At 37.6% G+C, this 26,683-nt stretch overlaps 1 protein-coding gene and 1 long non-coding RNA gene across 2 annotated transcripts in view; both read right to left on the bottom strand.

Annotated features, from left to right (window-relative positions):
- LRMDA (leucine rich melanocyte differentiation associated) overlaps positions 1–26,078 on the bottom strand; it is a 645,824-nt gene extending 619,746 nt beyond the window's left edge. The window contains exons 1-2 of the mRNA XM_032694727.1: positions 25,978–26,078; positions 21,539–21,639 (exon numbers count right to left, since the gene is read on the bottom strand). Coding sequence (XP_032550618.1) covers positions 21,539–21,639; positions 25,978–26,007 — 131 coding nt within the window. The 5' untranslated portion in view covers positions 26,008–26,078. The remainder of the gene's footprint in view (positions 1–21,538; positions 21,640–25,977) is intronic.
- On the bottom strand, positions 1,955–6,583 carry LOC116790092. The gene is made up of 2 exons (XR_004358256.1): positions 3,186–6,583; positions 1,955–2,081 (listed from the first exon to the last, which is right to left on the bottom strand). It is a non-coding gene; the product is annotated as an uncharacterized LOC116790092 (long non-coding RNA).
- Positions 26,079–26,683: the final 605 nt, after the last annotated feature.

The raw sequence follows: 26,683 nt of genomic DNA, 5'->3' as shown, positions 1-26,683 counted from the left end.
CTATGCCCAGAACATTCAGGGTCTCCCCAAGAGAAAACTATTTTTTCTGCATGCATCAGTTTCTCCATGTTTCTCAAAAATACTTACCAAAGTTGAAGTGTAAATCAATTTATATTACAACAATTTAATGGCTTCAAAATAGGAGAAGGAGGAATACCAGAGAGAAATCTGACAAGGTTAAAAGGAGACTCGGGAAAGGTTGAGGCCTAACACATATTAAATAAAAATCCATCAACCTGACTCTTCAAGAATTACGAAGTAAGATACAGCATACAACTGCTCATAGTGAGGGGAAATGAGGGATAGGACTCCAAATCACATGGCAGCACTTGCTTTGTACAGAAATAAGGTACATTAACTCTTAGCTCCCTGCAAAGCACTGACTCCTGGCAAAGGTAAGGCAAGAGATTCGATGCTTTGCACTGAACAAGCCAGGAATTCACCATGAGCATGAAGCCCCTGCCTTGCCCATGGGCAAGACTTCCACATACTCGTGAGGCTCCAGATTTTGTTTTTGTGGAAACAGCTGCACCTTCCTCTTCTTATGTTTCTGCAGTGACAAAACACTTCAGACAAACTGATAAGAAGCATCTTCCCTGACACAACACAGAACTCCCAAGTTTCAAACTTTCTGAAAAGGCTGTGTGCCACTGCAAACCCTGCCCCTCCTCCACAGAACAGCATTAGCTGGAAAGGCAATTACATGTATGGTATATTCAGCAGGGTACATAATAGCAAAAAATGTTTAAATACTTACTTTATATCAGAGGTCCAATCTATACAACAGGAAAAAAAATTCAAAAAATGAGGAGTTGCTTATTATGAACACAGTCATCACAACCAAGCTTGAATTTGGTTGTACCATTGGTTTGGGTTCTTTTCAGCACAGATGTGTTGCATAAACAGCTATTTAAATCGATGCTATTTTTCTTTTAGTAAAAAGGTTACATTGGGTCCTCAGACACTGCAGAGTGCAGTTGGCTAACTATTATCAACTACGGAAGGATCAAGCAACATTTATTAAGTGCCAATTTAGACATCTCCACAATTGTTTCTATATATTTTCTATTTCCTTGGAGTTAAGAACTACAGTAAATTGAAAGAATTTAATGAAACAGCCATAAATTTCCATGTTTTACCTAACAGCAAAGGAAAAGGCTTTTTACAAGGTTTGTGTGACATCCCTGTCTCTGTAATCATTTGTACCCCCAGCAGCCAACAGATGCTTAGCCTCCCAGCTCCCCCAGCATCTCAGCCAAGATATTGGTATTTGGTCTGAGAATTTTGTTCAAGTCACAGTCTGAGACTTACACCAAGTCATCACCTCTTTCCAGCCACTCATGTAACTAACCTCAACTCCTTTTTAGCCTTATTGTCTAGCATTATCTCTAAAACTAGTGTAATCTACATAACTTTACCAGTTTGCTTTCTTTTTAACTGATTCAGTGTTGCAATATTGTCTGTATTTTATTCATCTGCTTTTTTCTCTGCTGTTCATGACAACATCATCTCAACAAATACTGTGACTGCTTTTATCCATAGCCTTTGATAGCCAAAGTTCAGTTTAACTAAATCAGGTATCTATAAATGGATACCTGTATGAAAACAACTCAGCTTCCATTAATAGATGCTGCTGCTACTGTTTTTCAGCAAAGGAAACTTACTACACCTCCAAATTAGTTTGCAATTAAATGCTGTGGGAGCCAGTAAATCAGCAACAATACTGCTAAAGCTGGGTATGGCCTCCAGTTTCATGGCAGAGATTATTCTTGCATAACATCAATCCATATGAAGCAGCTATGTTTAAGGACTGAAGGTAATTTCTTTAACAACCATTTGTAGCTAGCATCAGTATTAAGACCCCCAGAAACAGACAAAGTAGAAAAGGAAAAGCAGGGGTGGGGCAGTGGCGATAGAAGGAAGAATAATCTGAACCAATATTCCTTCAAGAATTATTCACTGATTCTTTATTTCAACACCATAAAAAAAATCTTTCACAAAACATATTTGCTTGGGTAATACATGATGTCATCATAAAAACCATTTTTGTCTTCTGTCAGTGTCAGTTTTCTTGGACTTCTCTGAAGGAGAGGGGGGAGAAAAAAATTTTAAAATAATTAATTATAAAAAAAACCACAACAACAACAAAAAAGAGCCAGAACCATCCTCCAGCTTTGGCAGAAAAGGACATTTTTGTTCCCAAGAAATTTGTTATCACATAATGTATCACCACCCTCCAGTAGGAGTCATGCAATAAGAAAGCATCACAAAGAGTTATCAAAATGCAAAGCCAGTATCGATATAAAACTCCTTTCTACTCTTTCCAACATGAACTTCCTCTGTTATAATCTTATTTCCTTTCCAGTGGAGTAAATTCATACTTGTTCACATTTAAAACAAGAATAAATGTGATCTATGCCTGAAGGACATTCAGACCATTCAACAGAAGGACAGCTCTGTGTGACAGAAGTCATGAAATAAAAGTAAACCACATATTAATAACAAAGGTAAGCCTTCTCTACTTTTGTCCCTTCTTTTTTGAAATTGTGTAATGCTCTTTGCTTCTTCTTAGTCAAGTAATTATTATTTGTCCACAAAGTATAAACTTAGGTTTATTCTGATTACAGTTCTCCACTATGACCTCTACACAGAAATCACTTTACAGGACTATGATGGTTGATGAAGCATTTGTGAAAAATAACAAGAAAATAGGACAAAGCCCTTAACATAAGGATTAAGTTTAATACACTTCAAGACTTTTATTACTGATGGGGCTTATAAATTATAAGAAATACCATCGTATTTACCTTCCTCCTCTACAGATATATAAAACATACTTTATTTGTCTGCTTATGCAACGTAAGTCCTAATTTAAAGTTCATGACCGTAACAGGTACTTTTATTATATTAGACCTATCAGCTTTAACAAGGAGAGAAAAGTAACATGATAAATTTTTTTCCCTCTCTAGTCTTCAAGTATGTATACACTCTTCTGACATAGCAAGCCAAGAACAGATGCACCATCTACGACAGACTTGCAACAAAATAACACGTTTGTGAAGTTCCACCTTGATGTGCTGAAAGCAATAACTGTCCTACTGACTTAAGGAGAAGGCAAAAGTACAGTTAGGTGCTGTAGAAACATATGGTTGGCAGGCACTATGCTATCGTGTGAGATAAGATACCTGGAAGCAGAGGAAACACTTTTGCAGCCACACAGAATAGAAGAATTTGTGGGAATAAAGTGGAAGCCAGCACAACTGTCCATCACTGGGTCATCCACGGTAGCAGTCAGGCAGCACAGGAATGATTTGAGAAGAACTGAGTACAGAGCAATTAGAAAGGTTAGCAAAGTCGAGCAGCAGAGAAATTCCCTATATTTGCAAACCAATACACTATCATTAGAACATATCAAAACAAACAAGTGAAATACCCACCCTGCATGCTTCCAAAATCCCAGCATTATGGTAGGAGCAACAAAACAGGTTAGAACTGATGGCACAGAACAGAATCTACTCATCAGGAGGTCTCAAACTACTAAAAAACACATAACAGAGCAAAGCAAGTTCTGCAAGCTATTCAGAACTTAGACTGTTCTTACTTTATGATTGAAATTTATATGTTGACAACTTCTCAGACCTTACGCTTCATTTTTCAAACATTTAAGGAAAACTAAAAACAACATAGGGCTCACATTAAATGGATTCTTCATTGAGAAAAACTTATCTCTGTGAAAGGAAGATAAGTAGAGCTTATATGTAGGCTGGATGTAATGAAGTTAGATAGGTATTTTCTGTGACTTGTGATCAATTATGAGTTTTAGGATTGCACTGGACAAGCTTTAATCAGAGTAGTAAATATTGCTCCTTTTTGATGGTAACTTTGATAATACCATGAAGCCACTAGGTAGATAGATCCCTTGCAATTACTGGATGCCATCTGCATCCATGCTTGGCTTAGAGAATTTCTAAGGAATTATAGACAATTTCCACAACAAAACCAAAACAAAATCCCCATAAAATAAGCCTCAGAGGAAATTACTCCTGAAACTTACCATCCAAGACACTTGTAGCAATTCTGAAAATGAGAAATCATCAGTAAGACCTTACACATTTCACCAGAAGGCCTACATCCAACTTTACTAAAATTTGATCTTCAAGATTTGTTTCCTCTCCCAGAAGGCATGTTTCAAATACCCATTTTGAAATCTTCTCCTATTGTGTCTTGTATTTCGGAGATAAAATGCTCAGGTTTTTTTAATAATGATTTCAGTTTAAAATAACTTTGAGATTCTTAAGAATAAGTCATCTAAAGGATGTCTGGAAGCACTAGGCAGGAAAAGAACCTGCTAACGACCATGGCAAATACTGCTGAAAAATATACTCCCAGACATGAGAAACCACAACAAAGCAAAATGAGTATAAGCTGGGATTTTGCTTTAAAGGAGGAGGATATTTATACTTCCAGAATTCCCCAAGTTTGTCTACGTAACTATGAAGATGTGGACAATGAACTTACTTCAAGTAATGTACACCTATTTGGAGACTGTTTTGTTTCTTACATTAATTGCATGCAGACGTGGATGTAATTTTAAAAGCTCATAACATTTTCACAGAAACAGGGAAACACAAACTAAAGACTGTGTTGATTAGTACTCTTGAGTGCTACCAAACAAATTACTTCACTAGCTACTATTCCAATAGTTAGAAGATAAGCTCAGAGTTGCAAACATCAGCATATAAATTTCATAAATCCATATGAGGATGATGGGTATGGAAAGAGTACAAGATTTGAAGACAGAAAATTACTTAGCAGCACTCCAATAAAGTATTCCAGTACTTGGAAAACATTTTTTTAAAAATAATCTCCCTCAAAAATCCTAAAATAAGAGCACATAAAATCTTTGCAAAATAAGCAAAGCAGAACGCAGTAATTTGGATTTAAACTTTAATCTCTTCTAATATAACACTAGAAATGGTGTATAATCACAGATTGCACCTGAAATCTCACCTGTCATTCTACAAAAAAAAGTAGTGACTATAGGTAATTTATTATTAAAATAGTTTTAAGAGCACCCAAATAACCAAGGACCCTAAATCCCAAGAATTTTCAATGAAAAAAAATAAAGGCAAAAATAGGAATAAAGCTTAAAATGCTGTTTATACACTGATTGTAAAGGGGGGGAAATGGTGAACTACAGATCTTAGAGCAGTTTCATTAAACCAGTTGTAGTCTGAGACTACTTTCTTCTCCTCTGCTGAAGTATTATCTGAAGAAGAAAAAGAAACTCAAACTAGCACAACTGAAGTTTTTATAGGTCACATGGGATGCCTGCTGCCATGCACCAGATGTGAGTAGAAAAAAGAAAGCGGTCAATGTATGATATTAAAAACCAGTGCAGTTTCAAATATTTTAAACATGATGTCAAGTGCATTCAACAGGTCTACAAATGCACTACATTAGCCTAAATTTAGTAGGTGATAATTGAAATCAGAGATCCAGTCGTTACCACTGACATGTTTCTAAATACTACCCAATAAATTTTTGTCTGTTTCAGACTCTGTATGACAGCTGGCAGTTGGGAGGGGAATCACCAAGAGGGTATGTGCACACACACATACAATGTCTCTGTAGTTAAATTCCAGTATCTTCCCTTTCTAGAGCTAATTTAACAGTGACAACACAGTGACAGTGACACATGCTCCTATAGCTGAATTCTACAAGCCAAATGTTTTCTCTGGTCTCTTCCTGGCATGGAACAGGACGGAAACTTAACCAGCTCCAACCGTATTTCCTGCATATGAATTTTCATAAAGAAATTAATTCACTTCTTTAAGGGAGACCAGATCTGGTATTCATACTTATTATCTCTTGATTTTTAGTTAGAAAAGGAAGGAAGTCCAGCAACAATAGAAGATACAGTCTTAGTCTACATTTTTTTTGCTGTTACCATTGTTATTTTTATAATGATATACTGTTGAACCACGAGGGAACAATTATGAGAAAATCTCAATCTATCTGAAGGTAAAGAAATTTCTTCTGTGTCTATAATGCATCCTTTCTTTTTAGTCTCTGCTATATCATCATCTTGCTGATACACCTGCTATCAGATAATACAAAGTGCAGCCAAGTAGCACATGAGAATAAACTGTCTCTCGAATCACTACAGATTTGGAAAGTATCAACCATGACTTCTCCAAACATGCAGAAGTGGTTTATGCAAGTTGGTATGAAGAGCTGATAATTATATCTGGCCTGTAAAGTTTATCAAAAAGGCCTCCTCACAACTCAGTTTTGCCATCTGTAAAATGGAGGCAGCGTTGTCTTTCCACTTCTCAAAGGATACTGAACTTCAGAGCACATGATGAAAAACTGCCTAAAAAGATGTAACACCACCAACAACATGGCTTTTGACTGGAAATTTAAACATCTACTTAGAACTAGTGAAGGTTGGGAATGGAAGAACAAAATGGGAATGGAAGAACAAGACTTTCACTAAAAACTTACAGTCATCCAAGGCTCACAAACCAAGCAGCAAATACCTCTTAATTTTCATGGATGTTATTTTAAAATATTGTCTAGCAAAATGAATTCCAAAGAAATGTGAAAAGACTAGCTTATAAAAGGAAGCTGCATGCTACTCATTCTTAGCTTTCTAGACCTTAAGACACAGAAGATCCATAGAAGCAAGCACCTATTAGAAGTATCCAACTTTGTTACTGGTATCAATAGTTAAAACTAAATTAACAATCAACATTAACCATGGGTTGAAGTAAAAGAGCCAGAAGGTACCTTGGAGATAAAAAGAGCTGTCAAAGACAAACAAAATTTGAGAGGCCCACATACAGTGGTGGGGAGGGGAGGGAGAACATTAGTTTGATATTTTTTCTGCTGCTCAAATAGTCACTAGAAGCAAGTTTAAAAAAAATAAATAAAAGAAATAAAAAAAAGAGGACCAACGACCATTCTACCTGTATTGAGTAGTATCATAACTGAGAATTTCTAAGATTTACCATATTAACAGTTCTATTTCAAATGCAAAAAACAAGTAATTTTAAAATTAACGCTTTTAACAAATTGTTGTTCAGGAACATCTATCTTGAAACTTCAAGTCAGCTAGCCTCACTACAGATCACGAGTTAGTCCTTCACCAGATTTTGTCAACATAGCCCTCAAAACCCCTGGAGTTCAGACAAGGTCATTTAGAACCCAAGTGACTGGTCATTTTGGAAGGACGGGGTTACACAGGGAGTGTCCTGTAGCACTTACAGCACAGGGTTGTAAGAACTGCTGAAGATGAATGTGCAGATCTACCTCTCTTATGATTTTTGATACAAAGTAAAAAGTAAAACGGCAGCCTTTTATGACATTTCAATTCTATTCCCCCTTTCCACCTCATCCATTAAAACATTTTCCTCCTATTTTTTTTTTGCTATCTGATATTAAAAAGTCATTTATTGCAATAAAGGGGTTTAGTGATTTGGGAGTAACTCTTGTACACTGTACACTCTCTAGACACCCTGGAACTATGTTAATAATTTTCTTCCTATTAATTGTCTCATCAACTCACAGCTGGCTATGTTTTTTATTTCATTATGTTATTCATCAATCTAAAATAGAACTATAACAGAAAAAGAAATTGGAAAGGAGCAATTTCAATATTTCAAAACAGATGCAAATCAATGCCAGAGATGCTACACAGCATATTTTTATTGAGACAATTCTATACATGTTTGAAAAATGAACTTGTAATAAACTCATATCCTATGAAGGTATGTTTTTCCTTCCATCTTATGAGCTAATTATGCCAACACAACATAACGTTTTCCTAAATGCCTTATAAACTGACCCAGTTACTCAGAAAGTATTATTTTTAAATTGATGTGATAGATGCAAACTGGAACGTTCGGATTTCAATTCTGGCACCAATTCCCGGATCCCCTTCCCAAGTAATTTAAGGACTTCCTCCCGATAGTTTTTCATATTCTTTTAACTGACATTTTATCTTTATACAGTATCTCAGCAGAATGAACATGCACTAAAACAATGACAGCCCTTCTTTGGCTGTCATCTCTCATTCTGGCAAAGACAGATGTCTTACACTGGCTTATGCCAATAATAGAGCCGACAAAAAACAACAGAGACTACCTGCCTCTGATGTAAAGGCACCAATTCACATTTGTGACACTCATTTGTCAATTAACAGATTTCTTCCATTGTTGACACATGGGACTTAAAAGATGTGGGCTAGAATGTGATGAATTAAAAAAGACAGATGAGTAAGCTATGAGCTGCAAAGTAATACTATAATGTGCTTTAGATAGGAATATCAACTGACACCCCTGACAGGCCATACAAGGTTTTATTTCATTTTGCTCTGTATCTAGGCTTCATACTTTGTCTTCTTTGTTCTCTTTTCATCAAGCTCCTAACATCTCATTCTGACAGCCAGAGACATTTAAGGCACTTTCGTTTCAAATGCAAGTTAGCATACTTGATTTGTCATTAAAATGCAAAACGATTGCCATTGCAGGTAAATGTAGGTATACTTAAAAGGTTGTATCTGCAAAGTAAAAGCTGAAATGGTTTCTGCCTGCTTTGCTTAACTCTTTCACCAGCTTCAGAGTTTTTCTAAGGCAAATGTTACCATGCTGTAATAGAAGTGTAGCAGCACCTGCAGTTTGATATAGACTACATTTTAGTATATTTAAATAACAAGAAATCTTGAAGTTACCATGTCAAGCACAGAGAGGTACAAGTCAAGTCTACACATGGAACCTTAGTACGATTCACAGAAGAATCTGAATAGAGTCTATCATGTAAAGCTTTCTGGGGTCAAAGCTCTCACCTACATAGACACCAATGAGGAAAAGAAAGGAGAGGTTTGTTTGACTGTTTTTAATATAGTAGTTGTGGTTCTGTTAGCCCGGATCACCAGAGGGAATTTCAACAGCAATTTACTTTCTCTTTCAATGATCATGCAAAGAGATGTGATGGTCTTTAAATAAATAAATAAATAAATAAATAAATAAATAAATAAATAAATAAATAAATAAAATCCTCTATAGCAAAAGACAAGTATAGATTTAAAAACACTGTGGAAAAATAGACTTGCACAGAATGGGAATAACTAACACCTGGCTTTCTACATACATGCAGAGATGTGAATGCACTGTATAGTATGAATAAGGTCATTTCTATTCAACTGAATAGATTCAAACATCAAGGATCTCAGTTGTGTTCAGCATATAAAATCTAGTGAAAAGAAATATCTATTTTTTTCTGCAAGTGGTTTGAAAAGCAGCAGTATAATTTGAGTAAATTCTCTTGACACAGAGGCAAGTTTATTTGATTTTAGGTACTTAGAGATGAACCTTTATCATAAGTTTGTACCTATGTATCTTTTTTGTAGACTTTCTCGTGCTTTTTTACTACGGAAAAAAGAGGGGGTGAATAGGGTTTCACCCTCACCAGAGTGCAGAAGCATTTTTCCCTTTTTTTTTCTTCCCTATGAATGAGAGTTGTATGAAAATTTGTAGGCAGGCAGTCATTCAGAAAATCTGATTTAGTTTATGACCTCATAGTGCATTAACAAAAGGCAGAGAACCCAAAACATTTGATGCTTCTGTGTATAGAATGAAGCTTACTGACCAATTCTGACACAACTCTGCCTACTGCTAAGATGTATCTGTTACAAAACAGGAATTATTTATTCATTTCAGGTTATATGATAGTAAGAAGTTATGCTGTAAATACAAATATCAACTTCATAACTAACAGCTATCTTGGCAGGTTTCTAGTGCTACTTTTTCCACCCATGTTAGTCTTACCTGCATCCAGTGCACTTCTGTCCCCACAGAGAAAGAAAACGGGGGAAAAAAAAGTGCAAGACTACCTTAAAGTTGACTTCACTCTCTCATTTAGGTTTTAAAATACTAGGGCTACAGCAACCAAAATTTTCATATGCTATATTAAAATACACAAAGAAACAGCCATTTGTCCTCTCTTCCTCCATTTACCAATTACTAGGAAGTGAGGCAAAACCTACAGTAAGGCATTAATGTCCTGAAAGAACCTCATGCTGCACCTGCACCCAAATCTCTCAGCACCCTTCTACTGATTTAAGGAGTTGGAGGCAGTGGGGAGGAAAAGAAGGCACAGAGTAAAGGAAGAAAGTAAACTGGAAAGTAAACTGGACATAGCCTCTCACTTAGTTGGCTAGATTCCATTTCTCAGAAAAAATAGGGCTTGACCATTTTTTCCCAAAGCCATTCCACCATAATCACCTTCACACATGACTGTTTCTGAGCTATTCCAAAGTGCTTCACTATCCAAGATAGAGAGTGTATTAAATGCAAGATAACAGGTAGAAATACAAAGTGCTCAAATCCTTGAGCAGCTGTGACTTTAACATTCACATACCGGACTGTCATATTATCTTAACATAATTGAGTTGGAAGCAGAGTTTTCTGAGTATTCAATATACTGTTAATCATTGGCATGTCTAGAACATCTTTCCTTCAGCCTTTAAGGGCTTTAGAATAATCATTACACTTTATCACTTACGTAATTAGGTCAAGTTTTCCTCTTCTGTCTCCAGTTAAAAGGTCTCGAAAGTCCTGGGAGTCTAATACACAGCATCCTCATCCAGTGTTTCTGTGGCCATGGGGCCTTGCAGAGTCATGGCACTTCAGCAAGTCTTGGACCTTACACATCTCAAACAGTTCGAGGACAATTCCTTGCACTTTAAGAGATTTTACTCTCAGGATACAAAATAAGTTTTTAGCATTTGGTAAAAGAAATGAGACAAAAATAGATGTACAAAAACCTCATATCCCTGTCAACAAAATAAAACTTTACTAGCCATATCCTGGTCATAAAAAGTTGTTTTCTTGCTCTAGGTAGGTGACTGGATGCTTGCAAATACCCAAAGACTTAAAATTAAAATATACTGGTCTTGAAATAATGAAAATAAAAGAAAATTTAAAAACTCATTATGAATAAATATTTAAACTAAAACTAAATAAGCCACTTAAGTTGCCACAAGTACACACCTCTCTTATAAAGAATACATACTAAATTTGATCTTCAAACTAATGGTTGGAAATTACGATTTTAAAAAGTGACTAAATATTGGTAATAGGTATCTTTTCTGTTAAATCCATAAACTGAGTTTCCTATCAGCAGGTCCGATCACAGACTAATATTTTAAAGAAAAGGCAGCTCACATCTCTGAGTGTAAAAACATTGAGCATTGTGATATCTTTCCACTGGGCATATTCACAAGGAAAAAACAGCAGCAGTCAGCCCATCTACCAAATGGGAAATGCAAAGCTGACTCATAAAATAGGAGCCATATTTTCAATATCATTAAGTATATTTTAACTATATCTATTCCACATTTTTTAACACTCAGAAAAGCAAGCATTGAAAAATGGTGCTTCCTGCAAATTCAAAAATAAAGGACTGAGCAATTGCACTCAAAGTGGTTGCATCAGTGCAATATATGAACCAGAGCAGAGAACTGAGCATTTAAGAGCTTCATACTAAAAAAAAAAACCCATAACAAGCAGAAAATACCCCACAACTTTTTAAACTCTTCTGTTAGTTTTACAAAAATAAAAAATTAAGTTTGGAGTTGACAAGTAATAAGTTGACAAGACTAAACTTTCACTTTAGTCTTCAGTGCAACAATATCAACTATCTACCAATACAGCTCCTATACCAACTGCACAGGAAAAACAGTAGAGACTTAAACACCTGAAATAAACCTCTTGGTCCAATTTGCAAGAGCCCATCAACTTCCCTGAGTTTTGGACAGATTATGAACTATCCCCTAATGTTAGACATTTTGCCCCTCTTATTTGTGTTTTTAAAAGTGATTTCTAAAGTCTCTCACCATAGAAAGATTTCCTACAAATATGAGCAATGAGGATGGCTGTATTTCACAAAACACATTCATTGCTACCACTTATGGACTCAGCAGGCAAATTAAGATAAAAATGGAAAATAAATTATTAAGAAAGGAAATGATCTTCCAGCTCTACCAGTGAGCAACTCACTCAGTCAAGCATGGTCAAAAATAAAGACCAGGAGAAACACAACAAAAATATAAATAAAAATCATGAAACTTCGATGATTGGTTAAAGCTTGCAACTGAGCTATAACACTGCATTAACCATGACCTTAAAGACAGTATAATTATTGTATAGCATGTCTGGTTTGACATGCTGGCTCCTGAGTCTGAGAAAAATACAGGGCCCTTCTGCACTTCTGTGCTACTCATTCTTTATGCTTGCACAAACGGGGGACTGTCTTTTTAAGCTGAAAAATCATCTCCAAGATAATTTATGTTAAGATGATTTATGTAAAATGTAAGATCTCAAAAATGGCACAAACCACACAAGACCACATAAAACAAACAAGCAATGCATAAACAGAAGCTTCATAAGGATTTTCCTGCGAAATGCCAAGCAGCCCCTTGTACCATGACCACTCAGCAGGCTTCTTCAGCACTGAAGGACAGAGACCCTTCTTAGCAATTGGCATCAGCAAAGCTAGTCAAGTTCTTTACATCTGCAACTAGATGCTGAGAATGTTTTATATTGCATTAAGGAGAGAAGAAGATACCTTTCAACCAAACAGAGAGGAAAAGACAGACAATAACTCCAGGTTTAATGCAGGTTCTTCCCTTCAGTCAAGCTCCTTATCCTCAGACAATAGTTATTTCTGCAGTCCTTCGCTCTTGTTTCACAACAGCAGTGATGAGGAAATACTGTTTTAGAGTGAAAGAGATTAAGGAAGTCAGAAAGCAAGCATGGTCCACCTGACTATTACACTTAAAACATGCTCTTTATCGTGCCCTTTTCCTTAATCTCCAATACTCTTGAAAAAAATACTTCTCAGTCTTAAAATCCAGATAACCATAGATCATGCAGGAGCAGTCACTAAGATATTATTTGCAATCTATTGACATTATTTCAAAGCTAAAACAAGTGCATCAAACTATTTCTCTTCCAAAGGCCAATATTTTCCATAGATTGTGACAGTCTTCCTTTTAATAGTTAACTGATTTTCTCTCTATCAAACATTGATTCCTGTTATTCAGTACAGAATTCAACACAAAAACCAATTTTTGTTTAAGACTGATCAAAATTTTCACAAGAGGAGCTGGTTTGACTGTGCCAGTGAATTAAGCCCTCTGGGTACCCAAAGAACAAGTGCAGATTGTGTGGATTTAGCCTTCAATCCATCTCATACAGGAAATCACATCAAGAAAAAGCAGTTCACCCCCTGCACATTAAAACACAAAGAAAATTAGGTAATGCAAACACCAATTCACTGGGAAATGTTCTGCCTCAGTCAAAAGCTCTTATCAACAGCCTTGAGTCAATGGATCCTTAATAAGAAATCTGATCTCTGTCCAAGTCCAAGTTTGTCACTCAACTTTGTTCAGAACTACAGATTTCACCTTTACTCATAATTGCACCAGACCCTTACAGACGGATATCACCAAAAAACCAACTTTGACCATCCATCACAGCAATATTCACCAGCTATATTCAAGGATGTAACAATTCAAGCTCACAACTTTATTTTACTTCATGTCAAATTGTGCAGTTTGTTTAACATTTTTACCAGACTTCAAGTTCTAGAAATCCTCACAAAAATTCTCCACTTCACAATAAGAACACACACTGCCCCCCCCAGCCAAAGGTTCAGGTGACAATCTTCTGCCCAATTCTACCACGTGATACTCTCTCAAGACAACTCCTTCCACAATGTTAAGCCTTCTTGAGAAAAGTAGAACAGAAAAAAATCTTAGGTTCTGATCTGTCAGATACAGTAAATCAAGGGATAATGGCCAGCATGGGGGGTCAGAGGTATATATACTACAGTGTTTTCACAGTCTGTTAGTGACTATGTGGCCATAAAAAGTCAAGGATCAATGGAAAAAAGGAGAGGCTGCTGGGACTAAAGAAGATAACAGCCATCCGTAGAAGACTGAAATACAACAACTTATATTCTGAGTTCACCCTGACATATTACTGAGTTTGGAAAAATACCTTTTCCATCAAAAAAGCAGCTTCTATCCTTGGCACAGTATGCCTAAATTGGTGAGATATTTAAATACATACCATAACCCATTAGTTTGATAATTTTAATATCAGTCATTGACTGGTCCCCTTCATATCACCAATGAACTAATGATTGCAAATAAGACACACCAGGAAAATACACCTCACAAAATTACACACAGACAATACTTTGTAATGGCAAATATTCTATAGTCACATTTAAAGCTGACACAATAACAGAACACAGGCATGGCTATTGTATGTGAGACAAGGTATATCTTAGTAGTACTTTTTAATATTTTCGAAGTTATAAAGTGTGAAAAAAGTTTTCCTTATACATTACCCAGATCATATCCGTTTCCTGTTGAAATGCCAATTTTAAAATGGGAGAGGCATGGTGGGAGGAAAAAGGAGGGGAAGAAGAGAACAAGGAACAGATTTAGTTTTGTCTATCAACTATCAAAAGTAAAGATACTATTTGAAGTTTATAATTCTTTTTGCGACTGGTAATAGTCTCCTATTTTTCCAACAGATATACATCTATAGAACTTTACCTTATACAACTTTCTAGGTATTACCCATGTAGAAAGAGAACCTATTATCACACTTGTCTTCAGTCCGTCTAGTAGCCTATTTCACATTTATTTTAATAGAAAAATAATTATGCATCAGATAGACCACAGTGATTAATAAACATGTAAGACGTCAACTGAAAGATTATTATAATCTATAAATTTTAAATAATTTCAATGAATCCTTGTGTATAAATATTTCATTTAGCAAAATGATTCTAGGAACTGAATTGCTTCTAAAGAATGACCACCCTTAGCAGTGTTAGTGTACGTGTATTTTCAGACATTCATAATATTTCAACATTATTTAAAAAACAGCATCTTGTGCTTAATGTAGGACAACCCTTTAAGGGAAAACTTTAAGTACCCACCTCAACATGCAATCCTACTCATTTGAACTCGATACAATACTGCAATAGTAGAAGAAAAATTATCGAGAACTTATACATTTCAGATAGCTTAGCTGTGGAAAACATTATCTCTTTGTTGAAGTCTCTATATACAATTCCATTTACCTTGAAAAAGTGAACTATTTCAAGTATAAAATTTACAAACATTTGTAAACCACTGTTTTCTTAGAGTAAGAAAGAAATCTCAGCTACTAGTAAGCATCTTCTTTTAAAAAGGCAATGCAAAATCTTCAATACTTAAACATATTCATTCTCTTTTCACGTAGAAAACTGTGGTCATGCCTGATAGAAAATAAAAAAACAAGGCAAGTGAAAAACATTAACAGCATAGCTCCAATACACTTATTTCAGACAAGATACCATAAATCATCTTGAAACAAAACAGGCAATTATAATGTGCACAAATGTTATGATATTTTGCGTCTCTACTGGTCCAATAGTTTAAATTATTGAAACTGATGGTTGAACAAGGGCATATTGTTTCAACACACTTGGATTACTCAAACGATTCAAATTCTTCTTTTAGGTCTCCAGTGCTTTGCAGATCTCTCTAATGTCAGTAAACAGGTAGATAGATGTTTCTTAGATAATTCAGGCCACATCTAAGGGGATTAAAATATATGACCAAAATTTCTCTAGCAATGTCTTTTGTAAAGAATCATGTGGTTTTCTTCCCTTCAATACTGTAAGAAGCATCTGAAATTAAAGCAAGTACATACATCTCCCTTCAAAGCATTCAGTAAGAAAAGAGCAGCTCCTTTCTCCTTCTAACCACTATCCCACATTTCAATCCTCCTCACCTCAGTGTAAAGGAAACAGGAGTGAGAGCCATAAGACAGAATCATTTCAAAACACAATTAGCTATTTGTAAACACTCTTTTTCCTGCAGAAAATCTGCAACTGTTAGTTGCAAGAAAAAGCAGCACGTAAGGTAAATCAATTAGCTTGCTAATTTCTCACCCTCATTCATTTAGCTCTGCGCTGTATTTGTCGTAATTGACTATAATTATGTTAATTACCAACTCCAGCATAATTACTATATTTATTGTCATTGAGCACACTACGTACCCAAAGCAAAGCTGGCATTTGTCGGGCATCAAAAAAATAAATAAATAAAACCACACAACTGTCGGGAGGGGTTTCTCTGAAAACTGGCTGATATACCTTCAGCAAATGAAAGGGCAAAGGAGATTTCATGCAATGCTAGTTTGAAAGCATCGGTTCATTAAGGATATTAATTTTCTGATAACTACACATTTAAGCATGACACACTGGAGCAGTATCTACAGGATTTAGCAATTATTAATGCGTGACAGTTTCAAATGCTAAGTGAATCAATTAAACAGCAGCATTCACAATTTGAGAAGAGATAACTGCTTCATAACTGCCTAAGACTACAATTTTCACATGACAAAAAAAGGCCATTCAGGCTCCTTCAAAACCTGACAGGTCAAGAAAGAAGTTTGAAACAAAAGCACCTTATAACCATCATCTCTCCTCTTTACTTGTCAGATCAACTTTGCTAGTGTCTCCGCTGAAATGGCATCACCATGCCAGCTGCCACAAGGTGATTTTTCATGTCTTGTCAAAGAAATCTTTTATTCTATTTGCTCTGCATTAACATGTTACATTTATTGATCAAGCCCTTTCTGCAGCCACAGCAGGGCACTGTGCTCTTATGCCTAAGGGGGCTTTGATGTCCTGGTGACATTCTAGACCAAATAATGCACATACTAAATGGATTTAATGCAGAAATGTGTTTGTGCATGACAGCTACATTAATAACAGCCCCTCATACTGATAAATATGCAATTGCTACGATTAAGAGTTACCCAATTATGGTGAAAATATTTTTCTACCTTATAAATAAAACCATCAAAAAGTTTTAACAATAGTGCATTTTCTTCAACATTTTAAAATGCTACAAAGATGAGTCTAAAGGCTGTAAAAAATGTCATGCTTTGTTTTGAATTTTGGCTTTTATTTCCCTCTCTCTTTTGTTGTTCATCTTTCTGTTCTGCGTATCTTATTGCTGCACAGACCGGGAAGGTGGTAAGAAAAAAAAAAGCCTCTCTTTCACATACTCAACTCACAAAGAGGAACGTGCCCTGTAAAAACTGAAGCCCATTTTCAGGCTGCCACTTGCATATTCCCCCAGGCAAGGAAACAGTAGGCAGAAGACAGAAACAACAATCTCAAGTCCATAGAGAGGATATTACAAAGGCTCAGCCTCACGAAAGTCACGGAGGAACATTCCAGACCAGGATTATAGTTCAAGGGGATATTTTCATATATACACTTCTTCATCGGAGAGTGGAAATTATGCACAAGCACATACTGTGCAAATTATTCATGCTCCTAGTAGAAATAATCTGCACCCTAGAGAGAGGGAAGAGATACTTGTATCTCTATGAGCACAATTATTGGATTAATCCTTCCTCATCGACCAAGATTAAAGATTCACTTTCCCTTTCACCTCATAGCTTAGACCCAGAAGAAACCTCTGTAAGGAAAAGGAGAACAACTCACATGTTCAAAAACTACTGAGAATAAATTTACAGATGGACTTCTCTGTGAATTGAACCGTAGACGTTATTCATAAAAGCATGGCACCTATTTGTACAAAACCACTGATATCAAGTTATTCAAGCACTGCAGTGCATTTAGCCTTTAATGTGAAAAGAAAAATTTGGTACAAATAAAGTTATCTAGGACAAGTAAAAAAAGCTTTGAATAGGTTGTGGGTTGTTTGGTTTTTTTCTTCCCACCAGACAGCATGATGCATCTAAAAAAAGTCTTTGTATTTCATCAAAATCTCTACTCTCTACTTACATTACATCCTTCCTACTCACTTATTGCTTTCCTTCCTTCACCAGTGACTACTACTTACCTTCTTTTTTAATGAAATCTTTAACTTTCTATGATCGATGAACAATATTTTTTTTATCCCCTCTTGAAATCCTTTACAGCAAAGTCTCCCAGTAACACCAACACATCAGTGACTTTTCTTCCCATAGTCTATGCCTTCATTAAATGGGACTTGGGGAATGTTTTCCACATATTATGAAAGGACTCCGTTATCAGGGAAAGCTATCAAATACAGTTGCCATGAGACACTTGGAGCAGATACCCAAAGCAAAACACGTCTGCTCCTGAAACATGCCTTACTGAAAATATACAGCGTAAATCGTTCATTTCTAAAATGGCTGAAAATCACCACCAACATCAAATCAAAAGAGCTGCTACAACTGAGGCCATTATGACCATGCCAATAAAGCTGCAGAATAATAGTATTTAGGTTGAAAGGGGCATCTAGAGGTCTTCTAGTCCAATTCCCTGTATAGAGCAGGGGGACTTCAAAGTTACATCAGACTGCTTGGGGTTTTGTCCAGTTGCACTTTGAATAGCACCCAGGATGGAGATTCCACAGCCTCTCTGGGCACCTCTTCCACTCAACCTTCCCCGTCGTGGTTGGAAATTCCCTTGCAGCAGCCTGTGACAACTGCCTCTTGTTCTTTTGCTGTACATCTGACAAGAGTTTGGCTCCATCTTCTTCACAACCCCCCTTTAGTCCCAAAAGGAAACAAAAGACATAAGAAAGCATTTAAACAACATCTGTAAGGAAAACGGCATGAGAAGAGAAAATTCACAAGTGGACTATAGTTTCTGGGGTTGAAGGGTTTCTGTCTCTCAGGGATGTAAACAGCACACAATCCAGTAGCACCATATCTTGCTGATCACAGCCAGCATCTTTTAAGTAAACACTAGTTTCTTCCACTGCCTCGTACACAACAAATTGCTGTTACTCCTCCTTTTTCCCAACATCCCCATAAATTCCCTTTTGCCATTCACCTCTATCTTTCCTTTCCCTCACAGGGAAAAGGGGAGACACATAGCCATTGCAACATGTAACAGTCACTTTGGCTGCCAGAAGAAAGAGCTGGATCCATGTACTGCTCAGGGTAATCAAGAAGAGACACCAGTTCTTGGAAAAAGGCAAACAAGAAAGAAAATTCTTTTTAAAAGCAAATTTTTGTGATTATATGTATCAAGTGTTGTTATTAGATTTACCACATCTGATGCAAAGAGAATATGGCATCTACACAAGCCCTAAGTTTTATTTTATGAAGAGGAAGGGGCTCTAGTCTGGGAAGAACTCTGAAGTCAGAAAAAAACCTGGTGAAAAATATACATTTTCCTCTGTATTAAATTGCCAGCTCAAAAGAACTAATTACAACCCTCCCCTCCTTTTTTTTTCTGTGTATATATTACAGTCAGAAAGAAAATAATCAGAGAAATCTGAGTAACAAAAACATCATACTAAGAACATTTGGTCTTCCTTTTTCCTTTCAATGAACACACACACTCTCATCTAATAATAAATCATATTATAATGAAAATTAACATATTTACTGCAAATAATATTGTGCCAGTAAAGCCTAGTATTCTCTTCATTTTTTCATTTTTGATCACCCTTGGTCTTCTTCATTCAGCTTTTGCTTTTACCAACAGTTAAGTAGCAGTAGAAAGTCAAACTCCTTTTAAAAGTAACATTAAGTATAGACATTAAGATTCTCAGTACACTAAACTAAACTTTTCAAATTAGGCATTCACTGATAAAAATCATAAAACTCATTGCTATACTACAGCAATGTCAGATTTTTCAAGCAATAATACTTGTTTAAAGAAGATGACACTGCTTACACTCACTTCAACAGCTGCCCAAGGCATTCTTCTATATTGACATTCATTTAACGTTATAACACTTATTCTATATCTTATCTGACTTTCTCTATAATATGCAGGCACAGGGTTTATACATGAGTGCAGATCAGACTGAACAGCTACTATACCATAAATACTTCATTCTTAGTTTTTATATGCTTAGTATATCTATCACTGCTTAAATAAAAAACCATTACACAGCTAGCTCTCATCAAATTTAATATTAGGTTCCCAAAGCTAAAAAAAAAAAAAAAAAAAAGGTGAAAAAAATAATCCACCTCTCCTCTTTCCCTAAATCTGATTTCTGGTCTTAAAATACTTTTACAGATTTACAACTGTAAGCTATCCTACATCACAAGCTGATTGTTCTCCCCCAAATCTCAATAAAACCAAATTATATCCCTTCTGAAAAATAGGCTAAGTGATAGTGTTTTAGGCAGAGAAGGAAAGAAGGGATGAAAACACAGATTTCAGAACTATAGCACCAATTGAGCCCTCCATGAAAACATGATCAGAGTTTTAAAGTGGTATTTTACATCCAAATTTAATGTTATTTTACTTTATTAAATAAATTCAGAGGAACTGTTCTTCAAATCATGCATTAAATGAAGGAAACACTTTTTTTCTCCAGAAATGTAAAGAAGGAGCAGTCTTGTTGATGACATGCTAAATCTAAATACACATACAGATCTTGAACTATCTTCATGACAAAATGAAGAAAAAGCCCATTCAATCCCCTCCCCCAGCAAAACTATCTCTTCTGATAACAGTTTCCACAGGTTCAGAGTCATCATCCAGAAGTATAAGACAATAAAGCACAGATTTAGTGCCTTCTTTGCTCTGCTACATCTTGCATGTAGGAATCAGTCCTTCAGGGTTGACAGTGACTCAGGATAACATTTTTGAGTGTTAAGTAAGTTAAAACCAGTGTTTGTTCCCTCTAGGAAAACAAGGCACCAGCACAGTACCTGTCTTACCCCTTACAAGCAGATTCCAAGCTTACCCTCAATAAAATAAAAGGAAAACTCAAATGAGTCCAACTCTACCACCAAAAAAACATGTTTTTTTCTTAAACAGAAGATTACACTCCAATCCTTTCTCCCTACTTACCTGCAGATTTTCCAACCTGAAAAATACACTGCTGAACCTCAACTGACTCTCTCTCGAGGATTAAATGAAAAACGATACTGTAAAAACTAATAGGAATACAACAGAATTCTATATCAATCCATATATTTAAATAATTAGAAGGAATTACAAATTCTAACTGCACTTAGTTTTAGCATTTAACTACGTAGCTGCCCAAAAATAAAATCATCGAACAAAATACACCATATAGGAAAACAGCATTATAAACCATTTATGATAATAACCTGAGATCTATAAATTAAAAAAAAGAGTGAAAGAAGCACACAATTACTTGTAGTTTGGTTAAGAAAAATTCACTTTCGATCCCATTCCTCACTTCTTCAGGTAATAATGCTTATTTTCCATTTTGAGCAGAGAACAAACCACTGGCTCCTCATTGGGCATCACTTATGTTAACACAATTAATTTCCACACTCACCTGGTTATTTCTGTTCCAAGTGTGCAAGAAAAGGAGACAAACATTACCCATAAAACAGTGTTTTCCACTTGATAACAACTAAATCTACTTGACATACATATATGTTTCTACTTTGAAAAAAAAGGTATTCTATTTTAGGAGTTGGTATCCCATATTGCACTTGAAAATCTATATATTGCCACATACCTTAACAAGTTGAAGCTAAGATCTAGTCTTTTTGCCATATGTCCATATTTTTGTCCTAGGAATTCTGGAATTTCTTCACAGTCTTGACTAATGTAGGACACCTGAGAATTAGAAGCAGAAAGGAAACATTTTGTAAGTGGATTTAGTTTCCTGTCCAAATTCTGTTTCATTGATACAATGACGACATGCAACACCATGAATATTCATTACAGTTTTAAGCTACCTAAGTTTTACTGCTATAAAATCTATCACAATCTCATTTTCCCATTGATACCTTCAACTTAATGTTTATTACATCTATAGTCTTACGTACAATGCTTTGTCTCCTTTCAGGTAAAAATAATTTGATTATAAAAATCACCTTTCTTCAATTTCACTGCTAATATTTTGATCTGACATTTCTTTCTATTACCATTCTGATACACTCCAGAAGAAATTTGTTGGAAGGATCAGAAGCCATCAAAAGGACATTCCAGTTTGGCTCTCCATATACAACACACTAAAAAACTGTTTTGTAAAGTTTGGTGCAGAAATACCTAAGCAGTGTACTGTCAATCCACTCTCATAACCATTCCCTGAGAAGATTATTATTCCCAGTAACATACCAGGGACAGAGCAAGAGGGCTGCCCACGATCTGAAAAACAAAGCATGCAGCTTTTTTTCAGACAGTCACGTAAGTTTCAAAGATTTCTGGCTTCAACACCTATGTTCAGATCACGTTTCTCATTACACCCAAAATACTCCTAAATGTCTTTTCTCTTTTTCATACCAGCCCATCTAACCAACCTTTAGCAAACACAGGAAGAATTAGTGGTAACAAAAAAACCAGTCTACTCAGATTTTTTTGTTTGGTCGGGTTTATTTACTTTTTTTAGCCAGGATTGAGTGACAATATTTCCAGAAAAAACATAAACAACAAAACACCTGAATTTTTCTATTCTTTCTGCTGTACTGTTTTAGAAGTCATTGGTTTGATTTCTTCAAAGAAACCCCACAAAGCCTGTCAAACCTATTGTCAAGAACTCTATACACCTATATTGGTTCATCCTCTCAGTGTTGAAAACACTGATATTTCAGATTTTGTGCTACAGAAATCTTGGTTGCCCTTACCGGTAACTTACTAGTTAAGTGAACTTCACCACTGTATTAGACCACTACCTATATGATATTGTTATTATCTCCATATTTAATATAAAGTCAATTTAAATACCATATTCCACTGGTCTAAAACATGTTAGATGAAAAGTACGCAAAAAAGAGTCCATCAGATTTTGTTTTCATAGTATTTCACCTTCTGTTAAAATAGAGACTCCTCTGCAGAACAGACTGACAGTATGCACTTTGGCAAGTCATCCTGGTCTCTTACACTCTAAAAATTATTGCAATCTGATAATACTGTATGGCATCCCATTTAATTACTTTTGTTCAATAACTTCAACAGACAAAGCTGACAACAATGAAATAATTTTTACGAGCAGAAAACAGGTAGCTTGAAGCTCAGTCTAACAACTTCTTCCCCTTGTTAAATCATACCTTGTCTTGCAATATATTCTCCTAGCAGACATACACATGACTTTAGCAAATATAAGGACAAAAGGGAAAGAAACTGTTTGGGGTAATTGTCATCCTATTGGTTTGGATACAACAGAAAATGTTTTGCAGAATTTACTGAATTAAATATGTGGCAGTTTTCCTCCAGTTTACATCCAAGATAAATTTCAACGCATTTTACAGCACACACAAAGGTATGCATAAAAGAATTGCTTCATTCTTCACTGAATGGTAGATTTCTTTAAACTAATGCTTGTGAACCCTTCAAAAGTCAGCAGAATAATTCCTTGGATTAAGCATTTGGTTCAATGTGATATGTTGAAACAGAAATGACTAAAATATGATGCCTACTAACACTAGGAGTGCAAGACCACCTTAAGCAACTACAAACATAGCAGGAGCACAGACAACTTTGCTTTTGACCCCGAGAAGAGTGGTGGAAGAGGAGCCAGGGACTCCAGCCTGCATTCCCACTGCCTCAAAAACTTACCTGGCCATAAAAGCTCTACCTCCACAAGAAGAAAAGCTGAAGAAAAAGGTTCAAACAAATGTGTTTTGGAGCACGGAAGAGGCAAAATACATAAAATGTTGCAAAGCTTCAGCCTTGGAACTGTTATAATATACATATACGTTTACATAACTGGTAAAAACAGATTATTCACAGGCATATCTGCAGATGACATATGGTTATCATGACCTTTTAACACTCAGGCTTTTTAAAAGGGATTTTACTTCCATAGAGTTCACTTCAGCACATTCACAGTACAAACACATTTTTCAATTTAAAACAACTATATTTATTTTTCCAGAAAATACACAAAGGGCATTTGACTTCATATTTCTATAGCCCACATACATGAATTTGCTTCAGATACCCAACAGCCCTCTTTATGGTAAGAACAGCAGCAACTGCCAGCAATGAAATACATGATAAACCTTTTTGAACAAGTTTTCCCCACTTCTTAGTATTTGAACAGTGTTGATATAAAATGAGACTTTAGTAGTCTGGACAAGAAAAGAAGAACATTTCTTCATTTTTGTTCTTTCAGTTCAAAATCATTTACTCGGGAAACAACAAAACGTACATAATTCAGTATGCTTCCTTTTGCATCCATCTCAAAATACCCTCAAAATGAGGAAAAGCTTTCAAGTACATATCCAGATATGTCATTACAGAGATGAGAGCAAGCAAACTTCTCCCACGACTCCAGCTCTTTGGCTGCACGGCACATCAGCAACAGCAGATTTCTTAGATTTTTCTATACCCGTTACAGAACATCACATAGCATTAGAAACTGGATGTAGAGGTCTCCATTGCCTAATTCTCCAACTCAAATATAGTACAGGTTGGTCACAGTCAATCATTCTTATTACTGGTGCCCTGTTCAATATCCCACTGAAATGTTCAGAAAGTTTCCCACAAAGCCCAGCATCAGATAGGCTATGGATGTCTCAGATACTCTTGCAGACTCTTCAACACACTGTATGCAATTCAGGAAAAAACTAAGTTTTTACAAAATATTTAGAACATAAGTTAACCAGTCAACAGCAGTTGCACCTCTCTTCTGCTCTATTTTCAGAGGATATTACCATTTAATCTCTGAGATCATTTTAGAATTACACTCATTGAGTAACCTCTTCAAGGAATGTCAGCAAAAAGTCATGTATGAACTCTCTATACTGCATATTCTCTTCTACTGAGGGGAAATACATATGGAGAATATTTCCAGTCAGCTGAGCATTATATTTTACTCTATGCTGCTAGAAGATTATATGGTAGGCACATAGCCAAATTAAGGGGCTAAAGGCATGCCTAAGGGAAGAAGGCAGTGTTACTCAGTGCCACAGTGCACCACAGAGACCACAGGAACCGTTTCCTGCAGCATCTGCAAAATTAGCCAATTGCCTTCATAGCATACATATATTTACATCAATTCCATACCGAATAGTGACCAGATTAAAAAGCAATTAGATGGGCTGCACCTTGGCTTAATAGCAAGCCATTTTCAAAAAAAAGACAAGCTTCATTTATTGGGGGGGACTGAGGGGGGGGGGGGGGGCGGTGAGAATAAATAATCTGCCAAAGGTTCAGCAGTAGTGTCACCAATTTTTAACCAGAAATTTTTCAGTAGCCATATAAGCCGCTGGGTATAGGCCAGCAGGATGTGTTTTAATTTCCAACTTCTCTCTAACCGAAACGAAACGTACATAGCGCTTACTCTCAGGAGGAACAAAATTTAGCAGACCTCAGTCCTTCCCCTTCAGCTTTTTCCCGCAGCCCATTCCAGGCCCGAGAGAGCACGTGGGGCTCACCCCGGAGCACGACGCGCTCCCGGCCCGCCGGGCCCCGCTCCGGCTGCACCGCACACCTCGTAGGGGAGCGAACGGCGCTCAGAGCCGCGCTGCTGCCTCAGCACAGCCCAGGAATGCGCCTGTTGCACGGCGGCAGCAAAAGTGGCGAAGCAGCACTGCCCCGTCACCGACACGGCGGTGCTTCGCTATCTCCCAGCTCTGAGAAAGCACCGCCGGGGCACATCCCCCCCAACCCGTGGGGTTCTGAGCACAACCCCGGGGCCACCCGGCGCTGGCGGGGCAGGGGTGGCTTCTCGGCCCCTTCCCTTCGGCGGCCTCGGGCCAGAGCGGCTGCGAAGAGGCGATACCTCCGGGGGTCCCTGGCGCGGTGCTACGAGAGAAACCAACCCGCCTCCGCCCCTGCGAGACCGACCCCCCCCCCCCCTTCCCTCCCCGCGGGACCCGGACCGCAGAGCGCCGGGAAACGGCGCGGACTTGGAGCAGCCGCCCCCAGTGCCGGGGGCGGGGACGCGCCGGGCGGGGCGGGCTGCCCCCGGCAGGTGGGGCCGCCGCCGCACGGGCTGCGGACACTTACTTGGGCTCCGCTCACCACGACCCCTGCCATAGCTGCGGGGTGGCCGGGGCTCCGCGGGCTCGGGGCCGGAGCGGGCGCGCCGCTCCCTGCAGCAGTCAGCTGACGCGGGCGGAAGCGCGGCCGGGCCGGGGGCGGTGGCAGCGCCAGCGCCGGGCTCCCGCCGCCTCCTGCGGCCGCGCGGGGGGCGCAGCGCCTGCCCCGGGCAGGACCGGGGCCTCCAACGCGGGGCTGACAGGCGAGAGCGTGGGGCGAGGGTCTGTGTGTCCAGGCCCCAGGCGTCCCTGTCTGGCAGCCGCTCCGGGCCCCGCTGTGACATCCTGCCTGGAACGCCAGTCCAAAGCGGCGCACAACCGACCGCCGCGCCTCACAGCATCACAGGGTCACTTGGGCTGGAAGAGACCTCTGAGACCATCCAGTCCAGCCTGTGACCAAACACCAGCATGTCAACTGGACCATGGCACTAAATGACACGTCCAGTCTTTCTTAAACACCTCCAGGGACAGTGACTCCACCACCTCCCTGGGCAGCCCATTTCAATGCCCAATCACCCTTTATGTGAAGAAATTGCTCCTAATGTCCAACGTAAACCTCTCCTGGTGCAGCTTGAGGCCATGTCCTCTTGTCCTGTCGGTGGTTGCCTGGGAGAAGAGGCCAACCCTCATCTGGGCACAGCCACCTTCCAGGGAGCTGTAGAGAGTGATGAGAG

Source organism: Chiroxiphia lanceolata, chromosome 8, assembly GCF_009829145.1.
Source record: "Chiroxiphia lanceolata isolate bChiLan1 chromosome 8, bChiLan1.pri, whole genome shotgun sequence".
Lineage (NCBI taxonomy): Eukaryota > Metazoa > Chordata > Aves > Passeriformes > Pipridae > Chiroxiphia > Chiroxiphia lanceolata.
This window is presented reverse-complemented; position numbering and strand designations above follow the sequence as displayed.